This window comes from Falco naumanni, chromosome 3, assembly GCF_017639655.2.
Source record: "Falco naumanni isolate bFalNau1 chromosome 3, bFalNau1.pat, whole genome shotgun sequence".
In the NCBI taxonomy this organism is placed as follows: domain Eukaryota; kingdom Metazoa; phylum Chordata; class Aves; order Falconiformes; family Falconidae; genus Falco; species Falco naumanni.
This window is the reverse complement of record NC_054056.1, coordinates 14,079,695-14,098,249: the sequence shown is the minus strand read 5'-3', so window position 1 is coordinate 14,098,249 and position 18,555 is coordinate 14,079,695. Positions and strand designations below refer to the sequence as shown.

Sequence of the window (18,555 nt, the reverse complement as noted above, 5' to 3'; positions counted from 1 at the left end):
GGTAGCTTTAGTGAACTACTCCTGCAAAGAGCAAAAAATGTGTCCCAGGACACAGTCCCCCTGAAGAAGCCTTTCTTCTGTTTGAATAGCCTGTGCTTATTGTGGCTTCTGCTTACTTCGGGTGACACTCCCATATGTGACTGCTTCCTGGGGAATATTCCCCTAAAGATTGGAGTGGGAGGGAAATATTTTTTTTTTAATCATTGTATATGTGATGTCTGTGGTTTTTTGTTTCTTTGTACTTCTACCACTTTTACAAAAGCTGTGGACTATGGGGTGGAGCTCTGTTTTTGGGTTTCCTTTTTTTTAAAAAAAAAAAAGGTTGGGTGGGGTTTTTTGTAGTTATGCTTTCAAAAATCTTAAGTGTAGTGGTCAGAATTAGTCTGGTTTGCATTGTGTTTCTATTCTTGCTGGAAGACAGAAACAGAAGTGTCCGTCTGGTTGCCTAGCTCAGTTCTTATGTAAACCCCTTTATCAACTGAGTTTAATTTTAAAAGCTAGCAGGGTTTTGTCTTTCCTATTGCTGGAAAACTTTTTGTGAACCAAACAGGTGCGAGGAATTTGGTACTTGTAATTTCTGACACCTCTGAGCTTATTAGTGGTGGTTTAGCCCCACCAGGTTGGAGGCAGCATGGTCCCCCTGTTTTCCTGGGGGTTTGTCTGCAGGGTGGTGATCTCGCAGACTTTTCCACACAGACTTCTTGGCCCTTGTTAGATTAAACAAACCAAACTCTTTCCTGTCCAGGGCAAGACTTTTCTTCCTCCAGTCATACCAGTAACTCTCCTTTGCCGTGGTTCTTGTTGGGGAAGCGAGGACCGAGGACCGTTTGTTCAGTGTTAAAATTTTATTGCGGTGTCACACCCCAACTGCCCGCCTTTGCGTTGCTCTGTAAGGTGGCAGTGCGCTGGCCAGTTTATTCTGGAAAAGTTTGCTCCTGAAACACTCCGGGGTTCCTTTCAGCGACGTTGCTTCTGGCCGCCCCCCCGGGCACTGGCGCGCTCCCCCAAGCCCAGCTCGGTGGGCGATTTGTTTCGACATTGGTCACGCAGGGTCCTACAGGAACGGCACGTCCTCCTTGAAATGCCAAACCCTGAAATACCGTGGGGCCTGGCTGTGGAGCACAGACTTGGGGAGCGAGGGGCTACTTGTGCCGGTCAGTGTCCCTAAAATGGGGGTATTGCCTAGCGGGGGGGGATGGTATGGGGGGAGATGGGGATGGGGGGATGCACAAAGCCACCGCTCCCCCTGCGCTGTTGTGGCCGTGTCACTTCAACCTGCGCCGCGCCGGCTCCGCTTCTGCGGCCGATTCTCCGTCTGGGAGCTGCCCCCCTCACCCCGCATCGCTGTCGGTCCCCCGCGGCGCCGCTGCCGTCACGTGACTGGCTCCGTGCCGGTGTAACGGGCGGGCGGGTCCCAGGGAGCAGCAACAACCCGGGGCTCACCCGCCATCAGGGGCGGCCCTGCGGCTGCCGTGCGGCTGGCGGCTGGGCCGCGGCTCGGCCTCGCTGTTTGCCAGCGGCCAGGCAGAGCGCGGCCGGTAATTCATGGATTAACGCCCGTCCCGCCGGGGATGGGTCCGGGCCCGACCCCGCGCGAGCCGCCCGCTGACGTCATAAGCCGGCGCGGCGACGGAAGTGGCGCGTGAGGCCGGCGCTGCTCGTCCCAGGCTCCGGTAGCGGCGGCGGTGAGTGGGCCCGGCCGAGGTGGGGGGGGGGACCCGGTGGGGGCCGCCCGCCCCCCCCATGCCCTGCTCCCTGCTCTCCTTCAGCGCGGCGGCTCTCGGGGGCGGCGCGGGGCTGAGGGGAGCGGCGCAGGGGCGGGGCGGAGGCGCGGCCCCGGTGGCGGCGTCTGTGAGGGGAGCGGGGCCCGCAGGGCTGGGCCGGGGCGGGCGAGCGGGCCCGGGGGGGGCCTGCGGGGCTGGGGGGGCCGGTCATGCGGGGCCCCTGGCGTGTCTGGCCGCCCTGCCCCCCCCCCCGGCGGTGGGCCCCGGCCCCCTGTGCTGCCGGCGGGCGGCCCGTGGGGCTGGAGCGGGGCCCTGGGCCCGCAGCCGGGCTCTGCGCCCCCGGGGCGGGACAGGCCAGGCCAGGCCGCCCTCAGGGGAGTCCCGCTCCACTTTGCCTGGAGATGGTCTGTCAGGTGTTTGTCTGTATGTGAAAACACATAAAAGATAACGTGGCTGCCATGGAATGTGTGGTTTCATTAATGCCCCGTTCTTTTTCAGAGTTGTTGTTTATTTGTAACTCAAATGGGTGATGAAAAGGATTCTTGGAAAGTGAAAACTTTAGATGAAATTCTTCAGGAAAAAAAACGAAGGAAGGAGCAAGAAGAGAAGGCAGAGATAAAACGCATGAAAAATGTAAGCTACCCTTCGGGAAGCGAGTGTTTCTAATGAAACCTGAGGAGCTCCAGTGTTTATAGCCTCTGTTTCTGAGAACGAGACTGCCTGCCCTGCCCACGGCATTCCTCTGCGCTCTCACACGTGTCTTGTGTGTGGTGTGGTCTGTGATTCCAGAGTTTGACAAAAACACTGTGCTCTGCTGAGATCTCACTGGCCTGACGTTGCAGCCTGTGCTTTGTTTCATAGTTATTGGTTAGAAAAGGTAGAGAAATGGATGTAACCGGAAGCTGCAGTTAAGTAACAGCCTTTCAAAGATTTTATAAAAGAGTGGGCTTAAGTAATTGTGCTTGAGTAACTTCTGTGTTACTACTTGGTTTTGTACAGCTGTATACATAATAATATGCTTTTTGAAAAACAATAGTCAACAGATACTCCTTAATCGTGGTTTAATTTTGCTTAGTTACATTGAATTTACAAAAATTCAGCTTTAGTTGCAATCAAACTGCATTTGGCTGCTTACAGCTGTGAAATCTCTGCATCATAAGTTAGTGTGCCTTCCTGGTGCAACCAGTTGAGGATGGCTTTTGAGCCAGGAATGGAAGAGTTGAGTACTATTTACATTCTTTCGTTTTGTGACATAAAAATTAATTGCGTTTTGATTTCGCCCTTTCTTGTGTTTCCGTCGCAGTCAGATGATAGGGATTCAAAGCGGGATTCTCTTGAAGAGGGGGAGCTGAGAGATCATCGCATGGAAATAACAATCAGAAATTCACCTTACAGGAGGGAAGACTCTATGGAAGACAGGTGAGAATAAGAGAATAACCTTGTTAGCTTAGGAAGAGTTACTGAACTGAACCTTCAGAATTACTGAGAAGAGGGTTTAAAAATACTTGAAAAGGAAAAGTTTAACTTCTTTAGCCTGCAGATGTGTCATCTGCTGGAAGAGCATGTGAGGGTATTGGTTAAGGCTTAACAGTGTTCTGGTTTTGCTCGCTACCTAGGAATAAACCACTTTGCTCAAGATGCAGTTAAAGCAGGCCTGCTAAGTTCTCTTCGATGCTTAATTCATCCTCGGTTTGCTTGTGTATTACAAGTGTTTATAATAATAGCTCTCATCTGCGTGACTGTGATTTTCTGTAATGTGCTGTTACTGGCTTGTTTCAGGGGTAATATGGAAATGAGGTTTAATCTAAATAAAATAGGAAAAAAAGCATTCTTTTCAAAGTGGAGAAAAGAGGAAGTAACGCACAGGTTGTTTGACAGTACACGTAACCTTCCTGAGTTTCTTCATTTGTCTTGTATTTTAGAGGAGAAGAAGATGATTCCTTGGCTATAAAACCACCACAGCAAATGTCACGGAAAGAAAAAACCCATCACAGAAAAGATGAGAAGAGGAAAGAGAAACGTAGACATCGTAGTCATTCAGCAGAAGGTGGTTGTTACTACGTTTGAGTAACATTTCTGGTAGCTTCTCAAGGTGAAGCCCAATGTAGAGAGTGAAATAATACCTGTGGACTAAAGAAAACGTGTCAGGTGGATCAGACAGAGAAATGGAAACTTTTGTTACTTCTTTGATTATGTTTAATGCCCTTACGGGAGTGACAAGGGTGTATACGTGTTTGAGAGGACAGTGATTACTTTGGGACAGGGACCCAGAATCTGCTTTTACTCTTTGAAGTCTGTTAAGCGTACTGGCTTCACTGAGTGGGTGGGCTGAGCTATGATCTTTGTACCTGACTGTAAGGGAAAAAATACCCTTTCTAGAAACATTCACGTTGTATTCCTGTTGCTAACAGCCTTTTTCTATTTTAAGGCAAGTATTTGTGTAAGATGTTATGATTCTTTAATTTTCCAACACCCTTTCAGATCAGGATTTTTCCGTTAAGAAAATATTAGAGAACATGAAAATAGGTTACCTTTCTAATTTTGCTTTTTAAAAATAGGAGCACTAAGTATTTTGAAGAGTAACACTCCAAAATTTTTGTTTGTTTAGGGAAACATGCCAGAGTGAAAGAGAAAGAACGGGAACATGAGCGTAGGAAGAGACATAGAGAAGAGCAGGATAAAGCCCGTCGTGAATGGGAAAGACAGAAACGGAGAGAAATGGCAAGGGAGCATTCCAGGAGGGAGAGGTACATCTATGCCTCCCTCCTCTGTGACAAACCAGCAGAGATGAACAGCTTCCTCCTCTAAGTCTCTCTAACCTTTCATTGTTCTGAAATGACAAAAAAATTCAGAGCAGAAGCTTGTAAGGTCTGATGCCAGTGCCACGTTCCTATGAATGTGTTGTTGTCTAACAAAAATTTGTTCTTGACTTTAATTACCTTTGTAAGTGGCTTCATTGCAACAGATAATTCTAGGTGATCTAATTGCCAGTGTTTTACTATTAATGAAGAAAAAAAAAAAAAAAAGGGTGAACCAGATTTGCATAGTATCGGGATTTATTAACTGAATTTGTTTAATTTCTGTTTAAATCCTGATAAATGTGCAGAAGCTTGTGTGTTTTAGAGCTCGTCGTCTTTGTCTTTGAAATGCCGATCAGCTGGAAAGCTATGTCTGTTTTTGATGTGCAGTCGTGGTATTGTTGCTGATGAAAGGGAATGGCCCTATAGTTTGTTGCAGCAGAACAGTTTTCCTTTACTTCATAAGCTGAATGTGTAGAGAACTGTAACGTAACAAAAACTAATTCTTTCCTAGAGATCGTCTGGAGCAACTTGAACGAGAACGAGAGAGAAAAATCAGAGAGCAGCAAAAAGAACAAAGGGAGCAAAAAGAACGAGAAAGGCGAGCTGAAGAAAGGCGTAAGGAGCGGGAAGCCAGAAGAGAAGGTAACTGTCTCTGTGTAAATGTTGTTTGGGCTCGCTATCTGCTGACACAGTGGTGGTATGGAGATACAGAAAGCGTTTGTTACTTGGGTCAGTGCCAGAATGTAAAAAAAATGAAAGGGTGGGATGACGACTTCTATGTCCAGAGGGAAAAAAAACAAATCTGTTAAGTTGTACACAGGGAAATAAAACAATGTCATATGCCTTAAATGTCACGGCATATCAATTAGTCACTAAGTCTTTCTTTGCCTCTCTCCATTAGTCTGGTTTCCTATAGAAACAAGATTCATGTAGTTGACATTGTCTCTATGTGTGCGTGTGTGTGTATCCCTCATGATCCCTGTTGCTTCTGAACTCTTTGGCTGAGTCTAACACAATTTCATAGAGACTGAAGTCTCAAAATGCTTTAAGGATTTGGGGAAATAAATTGCAAAGGCAGGGAGAGGCATCGTGGAAATGCTCCAGCCATGAAAAAGACTTTAGTGGGAATCAAGCGGGGAAGGTCTGCAACTTAAATTTAAACTAACTTCTGCACGTGAACCCTCAGGTTGCATAGCGTATCAGATACTTGCAATCTTAAGTTCAGATCACTTTTGGTTAAAGGATCTCTGTCAGAGGTAAAAATCAGGGCCCATTCGTGTGATCAGGCGAGGAAGATTGTTCAAGAGTAGCAGAAGCCACCATATTTATAGCTGTTCTTTCTAGTTCAGCTCATACCAAACAGCTCCTTTTTGTCTATCCTAGCCTTTCATTTTAGTTACTTTTGTTGCTCTAAATGTTCTGTCAGCTCCTTCTAAACCTGATCTGGTTTTATTCTTTTATCTATCTTCCTGGTCTGTCTGCTTCTCTCTCTCTCTCTGGCATTGAAGCCTTAGTTTCAGGCTGTTTACTGTGGAATATGTAGGGCATCTTGCTTCTGTTTCCCAAGTATGGCAGCACCTTTCTCAAAGTAGTACAAGCCCGTTTTTTATTATGTACGAGGCAAATTGTAGTCCCTTATTCTCCTAGGTACAGTTAGGTTCCACTTCCACTCTTCCCTACTACCCTCTAGTTTGTAAGGAAAACCGAAAATATGCAAAGCAGATGTTTGTGGCAGGCAGAAGTATTCTAATTAGGGCAGGGAGCTGTAACAATTTCTTCCGATTTTGTTTTCACTAGTTTCTGCACACCATAGAACAGTGAGGGAAGAATATGGAGACAAAGTAAAAATGAGACCCTGGAGTCGCAGCCCATTACGACAGCAGAGGGACAAGCTTGAGCAAGGAGAGAGCAGGAAACCAGGTAGCATTTGCCACTTTACAATGTCTTTGCCTGGGGGCTAGGAGGAGCTGCTCTGGGGTAGTGTCTTGATTTTTAGTGGTAAACATATATCCCTGGTACTCTTGTTGAAAGTGTTATATCTTCAGCCATATGTGTAATAGTATATTCAGCCATAGCGGCATAACCCTGGAATATTCATCAATATGTACATACTTACTGTTTTCTAAAGCAATGCTGGTTTTTCTGGTAATTGTGCAAGTGACAAATAGAATTAATCTTTCCTTTGCAGTAGGTTTGATAATTTTAAAAGTTTCTAAGTGAGTTACTTCATTCAGTGATGAAAGAAGCAGCTGACTGAATTTTTAAATTTTGCTAGTTTAATGCCCTCACAGATTAAAAAGGGATTCTTTACGCTAGCTCCAGCTGGATTTATTCTTAGGAACTAAGTTAGCTTGAAAGGTTACCTTACAGGGATCAATCTAGTTTAAGCATCACTGATACTGTCATCTTGTAGAAGAAAATAAATACTCAAGGCAGTATTGTGGTGAGATGGTGAATTTTGTTTTCTAAGCCTGAAAACGGTCCTTCCCGTGCCTACAAGGTCCTAACCGCGAGCAGAGAATTCACACAATCGATGTAAAAGCGGTTAAAGAAAAGCTCTGGCTGCCTTATTAACGTGTGTGGCTGTAAAAACAAGCATAACTATTTCAAGTAAGCTGATTGCAGAATGTAATCAGCTGAAATTCCAGGGGGAGGCAGGCACTAAGTCCTTCAAAGCGACTGTCTTAACTGATTAACGGTTCTTTGCATGTGCTAGTTCATGGTCATCCAGAGGGACTGCGTTAGAATCGTAAGCGCTGTATGTACACGTGATAGTGAGGCTGTGTCGTGGCGATACTTGTTACCATGATACTTTTTTTTTTTTTAAATTAATATTAGAGGGGCTTAGGCATATATCATGCTTAAAAAGAAAAGGTTAATATTCCACCGTTTTGGCTGTTGATCCTGCACCACTGCAGTTCAGAAAAACTGTCTGTCTTTCGAGCAGAGTGAAGTTGGTTTTTTTTCAGTAACATGGAAACAGTGTTATATACGGAATGTTCAGCACCAATCTGATGGCCAGGTGAAGTGAAGCGGTTACCTGGGCGTTCAGAGTCATTTATGAGTAGAAGTGATACTCAGTCAGCACCCTGTTTTTAATTTTTGTGGTCTCAACAGTCAAAGAAGAGAAACCAGAAGAGAGAGATCCTCTTTCAGACCTGCAAGACATCAGCGACAGTGAGAGAAAAACCAGCTCGGCAGAGTCCTCATCAGGTGATTAAGTGGAACTTAGTAGATGTAATTAATTGTACGGTTGTCTGTTGAGGAAACACTGTTGTTGGAGCGTGTGCCTACTTAGTTCTGTGTTTGATTGTTCCTGAACAGAATCTGGATCAGGCTCGGAAGAGGAGGAGGAAGAGTCTAGCAGTGAAGGTTCTGAGGAAGAAGGAGAGGAAGAGGAGGAGGAGGAGGAGACGGGGAGCAATTCTGAGGAAGTGTCTGAGCAGTCAGCTGGTGAGTCTGGTCCTAAAGCAGGGCCTAGAACGGTGTGTTGCGATTTTCTTTGTTTCTCATTCTGTATTGTTTTGTTTGAACATTCTCCTTTTCTCTTAGTCTAGGATAGGCTGAGACCTCACAGGTCAAGATAACTAAAAAGAAAAAAAACAAGTACAAGTCATATTCTGTCCTTTTATATAGAGGTAATACCCATTATTCGTCTAAGATGCCAGATTAGAAAACTGAAAGCCATTTTTGTCTTCCTAAATGGTGTAAGGCTAACAGTTTAAGTCATTCCATAACATATGTTCTGCAGAGAACAATTCTGCACTGATTTGGGGGGCATGTGTGTGAAATACAAATGTATCTGTCATTTTGAATTATTTTCAGTTGCAAATTTCAGATTTTTTTTTTCATGCCAGTACAAGTAAATGTATGTCAGAAAGGGTTAGTAAAAACATCTACTTACAGCTGTTCTAATTAGTTAGTAAAGGAAAGGCGCAAAAGCATGCTTTGATGGCTGGGTGGTGTTTTTTTTAAAAAAATCAATTATAGTTAATAAGCATAACTTCAATTATGAACAGATAGTCATATGTTTCCCGACTTAATTTATTCACCTGCCCCCATCCCCAAATTCCAGATAATTGGTAAGAATTGTGTTCCCTGTTGGAAGCTGAAAGGTGCAGTTTTGAATTAGGGGAAGCATTTGCTTTCTGACCGAAACAAGCTCACTAACTAGATAGTGAAGAAGGTAAAGAAGGCCTGGCAAGTTAGAAAAGCATTTCCGTAGTGATCTGCCTGACAAGGGACTGCAGGAGTGTTGACTTTATACAGCTGAACTTGATTCTGTTTTGCAGAAGAGGTGAGCGAAGAAGAAATGAGTGAAGAGGAGGAACGGGAGAATGGAAACCACATCCCAGTTGGTACAATGCAAATACTGAATATTTAAAGAAGTGTTTGGCTGAATTTTTGCAGCCTAATAAATCTGTTTCTCAAATATTTAAAAATATTTTTAAAGTATTTCTTGTGGCAATTTTGCCATCATTCTAAAATACCCCATATTTGGCATTTTGGGGCCATTCTCATGTCAGAATCAGAAATTCCTTGATGTCTGTTCCAAGGTCTGTGTTTAGAGGAAATCAGATGCTAGTTGAACGAGCTGATGTTTCCTTCTTTTTCATTTTGGGTCTCTTATCCTGTCCTCTCCTCAAAAACTTTGCAATCAGAATGAGATCTTCTGGGTCACTTTCCTCTTTCATTCCGTTAGGGTAAAGATTTATTTTTCTGACATGCGATATTTAATGCTGGAGATCGTATGTACACGACTGTAAACCGGTTCTTGACAGCATCATCTGTGCAAGGAGGAGGAATCGGGCTTCTCGTTGGTCTGTACTGACACAGTACCGTAAGCTGTGTGAGCTGCACACCCGCCTCCTGTAGTGCTCAGGCTTTCCCTACCCTTTGTCTAAAGCTGAACTTCCTTGTTCCAAACGGCTCCCTCTTTCCGTGACTGATTCTGACTTTTAAAGTTACAGAGTCGAGGTTTGACCGAGATTCGGCGGGAAGCGAAGTAGAAGAGGAGGAAGTGGGGGAGGGCACCCCTCATTCCAATGCCATGACGGAAGGGGACTATATTCCTGACTCACCAGCCTCCTCCCCCATTGAACTGAAGCAAGAGCTGCCCAAGTACCTTCCTGCGCTTCAGGTAGAGGATCGCTTAAAGGATCCTTGGGAATACCGTGGGCGCACGGATTTCCCTAGCTGCTTGCTTAACACCGTGAACACGCATTTGAGCATGAGGGAGTATATGGGCAGAATACACTTTGCTGACTCAACGTCACAAAATTACACACTTATGTGTGAAATGTTGCTGTCTTGCGTTTGATGAGGCAAAAATGTGCACGGAGCACACATCTTTTAGATACAGAGGATGTCATAATACATTTGATACTCTGGTATCTTAGTATTGCTGTCTGAAGATACGTACTTGTGAGAGAAAAGTTCTGTTAACGTGCATAGAAACTGGTGGGGGGTTATTCTTTTTGTAGCCAATGGAAAAGTGTAGAAATATGAAGAGAGGAAGCATATTTTTGTTAATTGAACTATGTGAAAGTATCAGTCTAAGGTGCTGAGTTGCCACCTTTGCCGTTATGGCAGAAATCTCTTTACTCTGTGCAAAAGGGAACGAGTGAAGACTTAACGAAATAATGCAGTTAGGCTATTAAAACACAGACAATGTCCAGGATTCCTTTAGAGATCCAAGTAGGAAAAAAAAAAACCTACCAAAGATACCATTCTCACGTGGCGTAGCCGTATTGTTGAATTTGTTTGGTAAATTTTAATTATCCCTGTGAAGTTGCTGAGGTTTACCATATGTCTTCTCAGAAACAAGCAGCGAAACCCACCCCCAGATGCTGGAGAAGTAAATGTTGTCCGTCTGTCTGTTTTTTCAGGGGTGTCGTAGCGTGGAGGAATTTCAGTGTCTGAACAGGATTGAAGAAGGAACGTACGGTGTAGTGTACAGAGCAAAAGACAAGAAGACTGGTTAGTATAAGTGGTAGCCGATTATTATCTTCACTGTATTTAAGGCTGCAGTTGTATGCGAATTCTGGGTCTGAGTTTTTCATTGATGAACAAAAATCTGTCTAAAATACTTCCTTCTTTACGAAGAATAATTCTGCTTTTTTGTAGAGGGTGGGCTTTGACACAGGGCTTCACTTGCAGCTCTTGGTGTTCAGCAGTAATCCCTATATTGGCTGTGCTGGTGGAGAACAATTAAAACACTTTCAGTTTTTGGCTCCAAAGGCAGTTACTTCTGGCTCGAGATCTGCTGTAGGTAGTTACCAGGTTGGAAGTTTACAAAATTTGATATAAACATTCCACCAGGCGTCACTGTAAGCGCAACTCCTGATTAAAGCAGCGGTTGGTGTGCAGTGAGTCTATACTGCAGTGTTTTGTTGTAGAAAGAAATGTCGGTCTTCATTTTTAAAGCTCCTTCTCAACAAACTGCTGCTTTGCATGTACAAGTGTATTTATCTTCTTAAAACTTGGTCTCTTTGCTTATCTGGTTTGTAACGGCAAGCGTCTTGAAGAAATTACTGCATTTTCTACAAGTGGTGCAAGAGCCAACCATAAGGTCGTTTATATGTTCTTCCATGGCGATTCCTCAAGTTAAAGAAATATTTGGTAGTTTAACAAAAATAGTGATATTAGTGCAGAGCACACTTTTTTTTTTTTTTTTTTTTTCCTGGAAAAAGATAAGGTACAGCAAGATACGATCTGCTCTTTTGGCTCTGACCTTGGTTTCCCTGTAGTGTTGCCGTCACTAGTGATGCATTCCTGTTTAGCAAGCTGGTCATTTTCAAGGCGAACTGTAACGCAGTAAATTAAATATCTGCAATTTTAAATTGAGTTGGCAGATGGCGAAGAGAGCTTGTAAAAAGAACTATGCTCCAAAGCAGACCTTGACAGAAAATAGAGTTATTCTCAGGTTCCAACTGACAAGTTGTGATTTTGGTGACAGGTTTAAAGTTCTGGATGCCTTGGCTCCTCTCTTTATTTTAGAATAATGTGCCCAGTTGGTCTCCTGTGGCGAGTGGAAGTATACAGCTGGCGTCGTGCTCTCTCTGAGTTCACTTGTTTACTCAACAACTACCATGAGCTCATTTTCCTTTTCCTTCTCTGTCTTGGGGCCCACTCTGAGAATGACATAACCATTATTCTCCACAATATCTTCCAAACCCAGATGTATTTAAATCATTCCCTTCAGTAATGTTTTAAATGGCGTCTTGGTTTCCAGTCGGGTCTTTAAACAGAGGTAAATTGCGTTTGAGGCATTCCTGTCTGCTGTTTTACCTGCCCAGCTGTGGCGAGGGGGTTAGAGTTAAATGCATTTTTCTTTAGTTTCTTTCCAGAGGAGTTATACTGGAATACACTGAAATTCATGGTGCAGCTTTTGGATTGTTGTTCCTTCTTTAAACTTGGCGATCTTGTGGTGGTGGTGTTTTTTGGCTTTACTTTATTAATGTGAGACTGGCGCTGCTTCTTGGTTCAACATAACGTCTTGAATAATGGTGTCCATTCAAATAAATTAGTGACAGAACACGGGGGGACCTCTTCACGTGCATTTTATTAGCTGTGTGATGGGAGATCTGGAGTTAATTCTGTTTTCTTTGCAGATGAAATTGTGGCTCTGAAGCGACTGAAAATGGAAAAGGAAAAGGAAGGCTTTCCCATTACTTCTCTGAGAGAAATAAATACTATCCTGAAAGCACAACATCTAAATATTGTCACTGTCAGAGTAAGGCCACAGTCTTCTATTTCAGACGTATTTTTGTTCTTGAAATATTGCCTCTTGGCTTTTAGAATGCCTTATGAAAACGTTAGCATTCGTAGCAGAGCTTGTTTCTGTAAACAGCTGTATACTACCCATAAAACTATACAGACATTACCTGTCTCCACATAATCTCATGTTTTGCAAAAATGAGCTGTTTGTTGGGGGTATTTTATAGAATAAAGATATTTTTCTATGGATTTTGTGACCTATGGCAGGCGCCATTTATCCTTTTGCCAGTAGATTTCTAAAATGCATTTTTGCATGCTTTTTAAATACCGTGTGCTTGTTTTGATCATTTGTTTCTGTGTTTTAGGAGATTGTTGTAGGTAGCAATATGGATAAAATCTATATCGTAATGAACTACGTAGAACATGATCTCAAGAGTCTGATGGAAACAATGAAGCAACCGTTTCTACCAGGTACTGTTTGCCATAGTCTCTTACAGATCTCAGAAGTGCAAAGCTGGCCAAGACAGACCTCGGTGTCTTCGGGCTGTAGTGATGTCAGAGAACTGGTTTTGTTCGGTGACGTGTATTGCCTTGGGACGTCCTTTGCGTGTTCTTTGGAACAGAGACTTCGCTGCTTTTTCTCTGTTCAGTTTGACTTTTTGAGAGGTTAATTTCCGAGCGTTACTCGGATGCATTCCAGCTATCCAAATTAATTTTGCTTTATTGGCAGCTCTGTGGGTTTAACTGCTCTCGTTTTGTGACATGTTTTTATGGTGCAGTCTGTCCCCTGCTTTTAAGTTGACATCCCTTTCTTCTCCCTGCCCCTTTCTGGATTCTCCAAACAAAAAAAAAATTTAAAGATTTATTCTCTTAAATGCATGTGGCTTCTTTTTATCGTTTCAGGTGAAGTGAAAACCTTGATGATTCAGTTACTGCGAGGAGTTAAGCATCTTCACGACAACTGGATACTTCACCGAGACTTGAAAACGTCCAACCTGTTGCTCAGTCATTCAGGCATTTTAAAAGTAAGAATTACATGAAATTTACTTATGAAAAAGTTTGGATTGCAGAATTGCACTTGCCTTACAGCTGTGCCAGGAGCTCGATGGAACGTTCTGCTGCAGCTGTAAGGTTTATGCTAGGATGTGATCAGTAAGGGTGGGCTAGTGGATACTGAATTCCTTACAGCGGGACTACACTGAGCAGTGTTCTCTTCTTGGTGGTGCAGCAAACCAGAAGCGTGACAGTGGCATTTACTTTTTCTGTATCAGCCTCACAATGTTTGAACCGGGATTGTTGCTCTTTCAACCTGAGAGATTGTGAGGCTTAATGGAGAATATAAATCTCTGTGGTATCGCTGAACTGTGCAGTTACTGGTGGAGGTGGAGATTTTCTTTACAAAGAAAAAGTCTTTGAAGTTGCACGCTTTAAAAATCTCACCTTTCACTGACAACTGCAAAGTTGAAGTCAGCTTCTGCTGTTGTTGGGCTTTATTTTCCCCCTGCCCTATAAACTTTCTGTCAAGGTGATCAATAATGGGAGCTCGTTACTTGGCCTCAAGAAGTCAAAAAAAAAACATTTTTCCCTTCAGTGGGAAACCAAAGGCAGGCCCACGAGAAACGGCGTGCTCCACGTGGCTGTTGTTGAAGGTGGAAGCCATGCGATAGCCAGCGTGGCCCACGCGTGTCGGCACTGACAGCGAACAGTGTGGTCAACGTTGGGAATATTGCTCATTGCCAATTTTTCATTTAGGTTGGAGATTTTGGACTCGCCCGAGAATATGGATCCCCGCTGAAGCCTTACACGCCCGTGGTGGTGACGCTTTGGTACAGGGCTCCAGAGCTGTTGCTTGGAGCTAAGGTATGTTTCTCCTTGTTCCTCTGGCTGCTGGAGGAATGACTCTCCACACTAACCTGTATGAGTATGCTTGATTCTCTTGTTTTGATTCAGAGATGGAAATTCTGAACCTTCAGCATGATCTTTTCTAGTAACACAGCTAAAAAGGTCCCGTCTTCCACAGAGGGAAGGTGGGTGGGTGATGGATCAAGTGTTTCTCCTTTGGGATGCTGATGTGGTAGTGCCACTGCACTTCTTACGGATAAGTGCAAACTGTCACTGTCATCTTAGGCAGCTGGATTTTTCTTTTAACCTTAGTCAAAAATTTGTGACATCTGAGAGCAGAACAAGGTACTCTGGCAACGTTCCCTACTGGTTACTTGTTTCCTAACTGAAATCTGGATGCAATCAGGAGCATTCTGTAGGGCTCCAGTGACAAGAACCATGCCAGTAAAAAAATGCTGCACTACCACCAAAAAAATGGCTGCAAAAGTGAAAGAAGCCCTATGCTATCTTTCAAAGGTGTTCTTGAAGCAGCAGCGGCTACATTTAAGAAAAGAGGTGTACCGTGGAGAGCAGGTTTGGTACCCATAACCTGAGATTATTGTTGTAGCAAAAGAAGGGCCAAGGATCTGTGTGAAAGAGTGCAAGGTCGAGTGCTTTGCTAGTTTGTGCTGCTCTGTGAGTGAAAAAGAATGGCAGCGTTGTGGAGGCTTCGTTTCATCCTGTAGTATTTGTGTGTATGGGTATTACTCGTCATTCACAGCAATTTTAACTTCTAAATAAATACAGTTGAGACCTTGGGTGTTGGAGTGAGTGATCAGATGTGTTCTGTTCAGAATGGTAGAATCCTTTTAAAAAAAAAAAAAAATTAAACACAAACCAAACCCTCAAATAAAACCCCAAACTGGAAGAACAACACACCCCATGCCCACCTCCCCCAGACAACTCGGTGTGGGTATCTTACTGGTTCTATAAGGTATATTTCTTCTTTTCAGGAATATTCGACGGCGATAGACATGTGGTCCGTAGGGTGTATATTTGGAGAGCTGCTAACGCAGAAACCGCTGTTCCCAGGGAAGTCAGAAATTGACCAGATTAACAAAGTTTTTAAGGTAATATTTTTAACACCTTTGGATTCTGACTGGTTTTAAAGCCAGGTAATTAGAGCAGTAAGAAACTGAAAGCGCTTGTTGCTCTTTGACAGAGATTCAGCCTTAATAAAGGGCTTACTACTCTTGTTTTACAATACTTACAGTAGGCTAAGACCATGATTTGTGTTTTGTCTGTTTTCTCAATGCTTACCAACTCCTGTAGCTACATAATGAGTAAGCAGAAGAGTTACGCTCTAGAATGAGTTTATTAAGGAGATGTTTTAATTTACAGGATCTGGGTACTCCAAGCGAAAAAATCTGGCCTGGTTACAATGAGCTGCCAGCAGTAAAGAAGATGACGTTCACGGAATATCCCTATAACAACCTACGCAAGAGATTTGGAGCCCTCCTCTCTGATCAGGGGTTTGATCTGATGAACAAGTAGGTGCTAGCTGTGTGCCTGTCCCTGGAAAAGCTGTTCACATGCTGTGGTACTGGTGGAAAATGACGTGTAGTGAAGCATGGTATTTCAGTGCATTTAACCTGGTCAAAATATGCCTGATGCCTTGGAAGTTTCTGTGACATTCCTTGCAATACTATTCCTCACTCTCCCAACAGCTTTATTCAGTGTGCCAAGCTCTTAACACCTGCTGTTAAACCTCAGTCCAAGGTTGTTCTCGCACACCTATATCCAAGAAGAACAAAAAAGGTTTTAGTAGTAGTTTTAGCTCATTCATGTCATGTGTAATTACGTGGCGAGTCAGCTATCATGTGTTCTGCTGATGGATCTTATTAAAACAATTAAGTTGCAATTGAAAACAGTAGTACATTCTAGAGATCATATTAAAGAATTAGGAAAACAGCAATCTTGGAGGTTTTCCTAGGTTTTCAAAGTTTGCAAGCTCGGTCACATTGGATGTTCTGGCAGCCCTTTTAACGAACTCTGCTGGTGAATTCTGATCGCATTCCGATTAATTTTTCTTTAAAAGGTGGACAGTGGCTTTGAGGGATTTTTGTTCCCCTCCCTCCCCTAATATTTCCTTTAAGTTTTGTGACATGAAGTAGTGGAAAGTGAATTTCGGATCTTACTTAGAACTTGTCTCTGTTAAAAAAATCTAAATTTAAAAAAACATACTTTTTTTAAAAAATAAAAAAAAATAATATTTCCAGTTTTTCTAATTTTTAACAGTTATGCTGCTCCAGATTTTTGAGTTGTGAATAATTTATTGGAAGTTAGGTCCAAGCATAACTTGTCTTAATAAAGATAGATACCGCATCAGTGTCATCTGCTTAATTGCTTTGGTTATGACAAGGCTATCGGGCCTTCGTTATTTTGGGTAACAACAACAATACTGTAGTATTTGTGTAGGTCTGGAACTTGCAAAAACACATGAGTAAGTGTACGTTGGTCAGTGGAACTCGTTACATGCACAAATCTTGGATATACAAATGTTTATGTAGTCAGGGCCCAATACTGTTTGGTAGGATGAACAGTACAGGAAAACATATTTCTGTATTGTGAAAGGTTTAAAATAATGAAATACAGGTTGTGCAGGTAAGTTACACTATATCCCAGTATTTTGCAGTGTATCAATGTAATCTAAGTTGTCTTCTCTAAAAAGCAAAACAGCGTTGTAAAATACTTTAATTGACCCGTCCTGGGCTGCCTTCTGAGCTGTATCTGACTACCCCGGGGTTCTGAGGTACCTAATGATGTGTGCCGCTGAACAGATCCCTACAAAAGCGGCTTTTGAGATGTAGTTCCAGCTGCGGTTCCTTTAATTAATTACAGGTTCATGTAGGAAGCATGCTTTTCAAATCAGCTAGCTGTGTTAGCTTGCCCAGATGTCAGCAGTCGTACCCATTAATAGAAATCTTTGTCAAAAGTCAAAAAATTCTGCATTGCATTTCTGCAGAATGTATAATTCTGGGACTAAAACTTCTCTTCTTTCTGCCCCTCTGTCTCTTTCCTTCCCTACTTCACTGTCTTCCTAAATTCTTCTCAGCTTTCTGACCTACTACCCAGCCAGAAGAATTACTGCCGAAGATGGTTTGAAGCATGAGTATTTCCGAGAGACTCCCCTGCCGATTGACCCCTCCATGTTTCCCACCTGGCCAGCGAAAAGCGAACAACAAAGGGTGAAACGTGGCACCAGCCCGCGACCACCCGAGGGGGGCCTTGGCTACAGTCAGTTGGTGAGCACAGCTCGTGTTCTCGGGCGGGTCCAAAGCCTGGGTTTGGCAAAGCTCATGTAGGTGGCATCTGTTAAGTCTTCTGGGGCTTGGAAAAAAAGACACGCTGGAAGTCCAGCTTTCCCTCTTCCCTTTGCAAAGGGCAGGGCCAGTTACTGGTGCATTCCCAGAATCACCATTTCCGTACATAACCTGAGAAGGAAATGATGCCTGGTTTTACCACAGTGCAGAACACTTTTTCTGTTGGAAGCGTACGTTGTTTTACACTTTCAGCTACGCTTTTCAAAGCTGCATTATTTATTTTTGCAAAAATCCAACGCCGGGTAAAGTTACGCGCATCTTGTGGCTAGGAAGTCTCCTTTTCCCAGGATTTGGAGAGGAATTCCCAGAAAGGCAAGGCTGGTGTTCCTTCTGGCCGTGGGGCTTGTGCTGCCCATTTTGATGAAAAGCCAGCTGCAAAAGATGCCCTTGGAAGTACAGCATGTTACAGTCCCAGGTGCCTTAATTGTATCAGCCTTGTAGCGCTATTTCCGTGTCTCAGCGTAGCCGAAAGGCACTGCGCAGGTACTGTGCCCTATTTAACAGATGAAGTAGCCTTTAAGGTTTATTTAGCCTTGATTATTCAGGGTATAGAAATTAACACCGAGGGTACACAGAGTGTGTTTCATCAGACACTCACTAGTTGTACCTCACACTTATTTATACAGTGTGTGTCACGTATTTTTTCATTTCACATGTGCAGTCCAGGTATACAAAGGGGGAATACACCTGAGAGACCTTCAGAAAAGAGAACTTTTGAAATAGCAATATTTAAAGGTCGCTAATAATGCTCTGCATCAGCCTTAGCTAATGATACAATGAAATGTTTGTTTTTCATCTCCTAGAGATACTTTATTTTCTTGTTGTTGTTTTAATTTTTGTGTTGGAGAAGTAAACGCATCTGCTTTTACTTCTGTCAGACACTTGCTGACAAATGAATTGTGATTGGTTTTCACAGGGTGACGATGATTTGAAAGACACGGGTTTTCATCTGACCACCACAAATCAAGGAGCATCTGCTGCAGGACCTGGTTTCAGCCTCAAGTTTTAAACTCAACATGAAAGAAGGGGAGGAGGAGGAGAAAAAAAAAAAAAAAAAGAGAGAAAAAAAAAAAAAGGAACTGTTCATGTGAGTGGATTTCTGAGTGC

At 43.2% G+C, this 18,555-nt stretch overlaps 1 protein-coding gene across 3 annotated transcripts; it reads left to right on the top strand.

Annotated features, from left to right (window-relative positions):
• Positions 1 to 1,554: 1,554 nt before the first annotated feature.
• Positions 1,555 to 18,487, top strand: CDK11A (cyclin dependent kinase 11A). 3 transcript variants are annotated; one of them, XM_040585838.1, is made up of 20 exons: positions 1,555 to 1,685; positions 2,223 to 2,357; positions 3,028 to 3,143; positions 3,647 to 3,771; positions 4,333 to 4,471; positions 5,037 to 5,167; positions 6,323 to 6,445; positions 7,643 to 7,738; positions 7,850 to 7,978; positions 8,818 to 8,883; positions 9,496 to 9,665; positions 10,414 to 10,504; positions 12,139 to 12,260; positions 12,610 to 12,715; positions 13,148 to 13,269; positions 13,997 to 14,104; positions 15,079 to 15,195; positions 15,467 to 15,615; positions 17,181 to 17,370; positions 18,365 to 18,487. In XM_040585838.1, the coding sequence occupies exons 2-20, from the start codon at positions 2,247 to 2,249 to the stop codon at positions 18,455 to 18,457; spliced, it is 2,304 nt and encodes a 767-aa protein (XP_040441772.1). In that variant the 5' UTR covers positions 1,555 to 1,685; positions 2,223 to 2,246; the 3' UTR covers positions 18,458 to 18,487. The 3 variants fall into 3 exon arrangements, with proteins under 3 accessions (XP_040441772.1, XP_040441771.1, XP_040441773.1); XM_040585837.1 differs by having other exon boundaries at positions 9,490 to 9,665; XM_040585839.1 differs by lacking the exon at positions 6,323 to 6,445 and having other exon boundaries at positions 9,490 to 9,665.
• Positions 18,488 to 18,555: the final 68 nt, after the last annotated feature.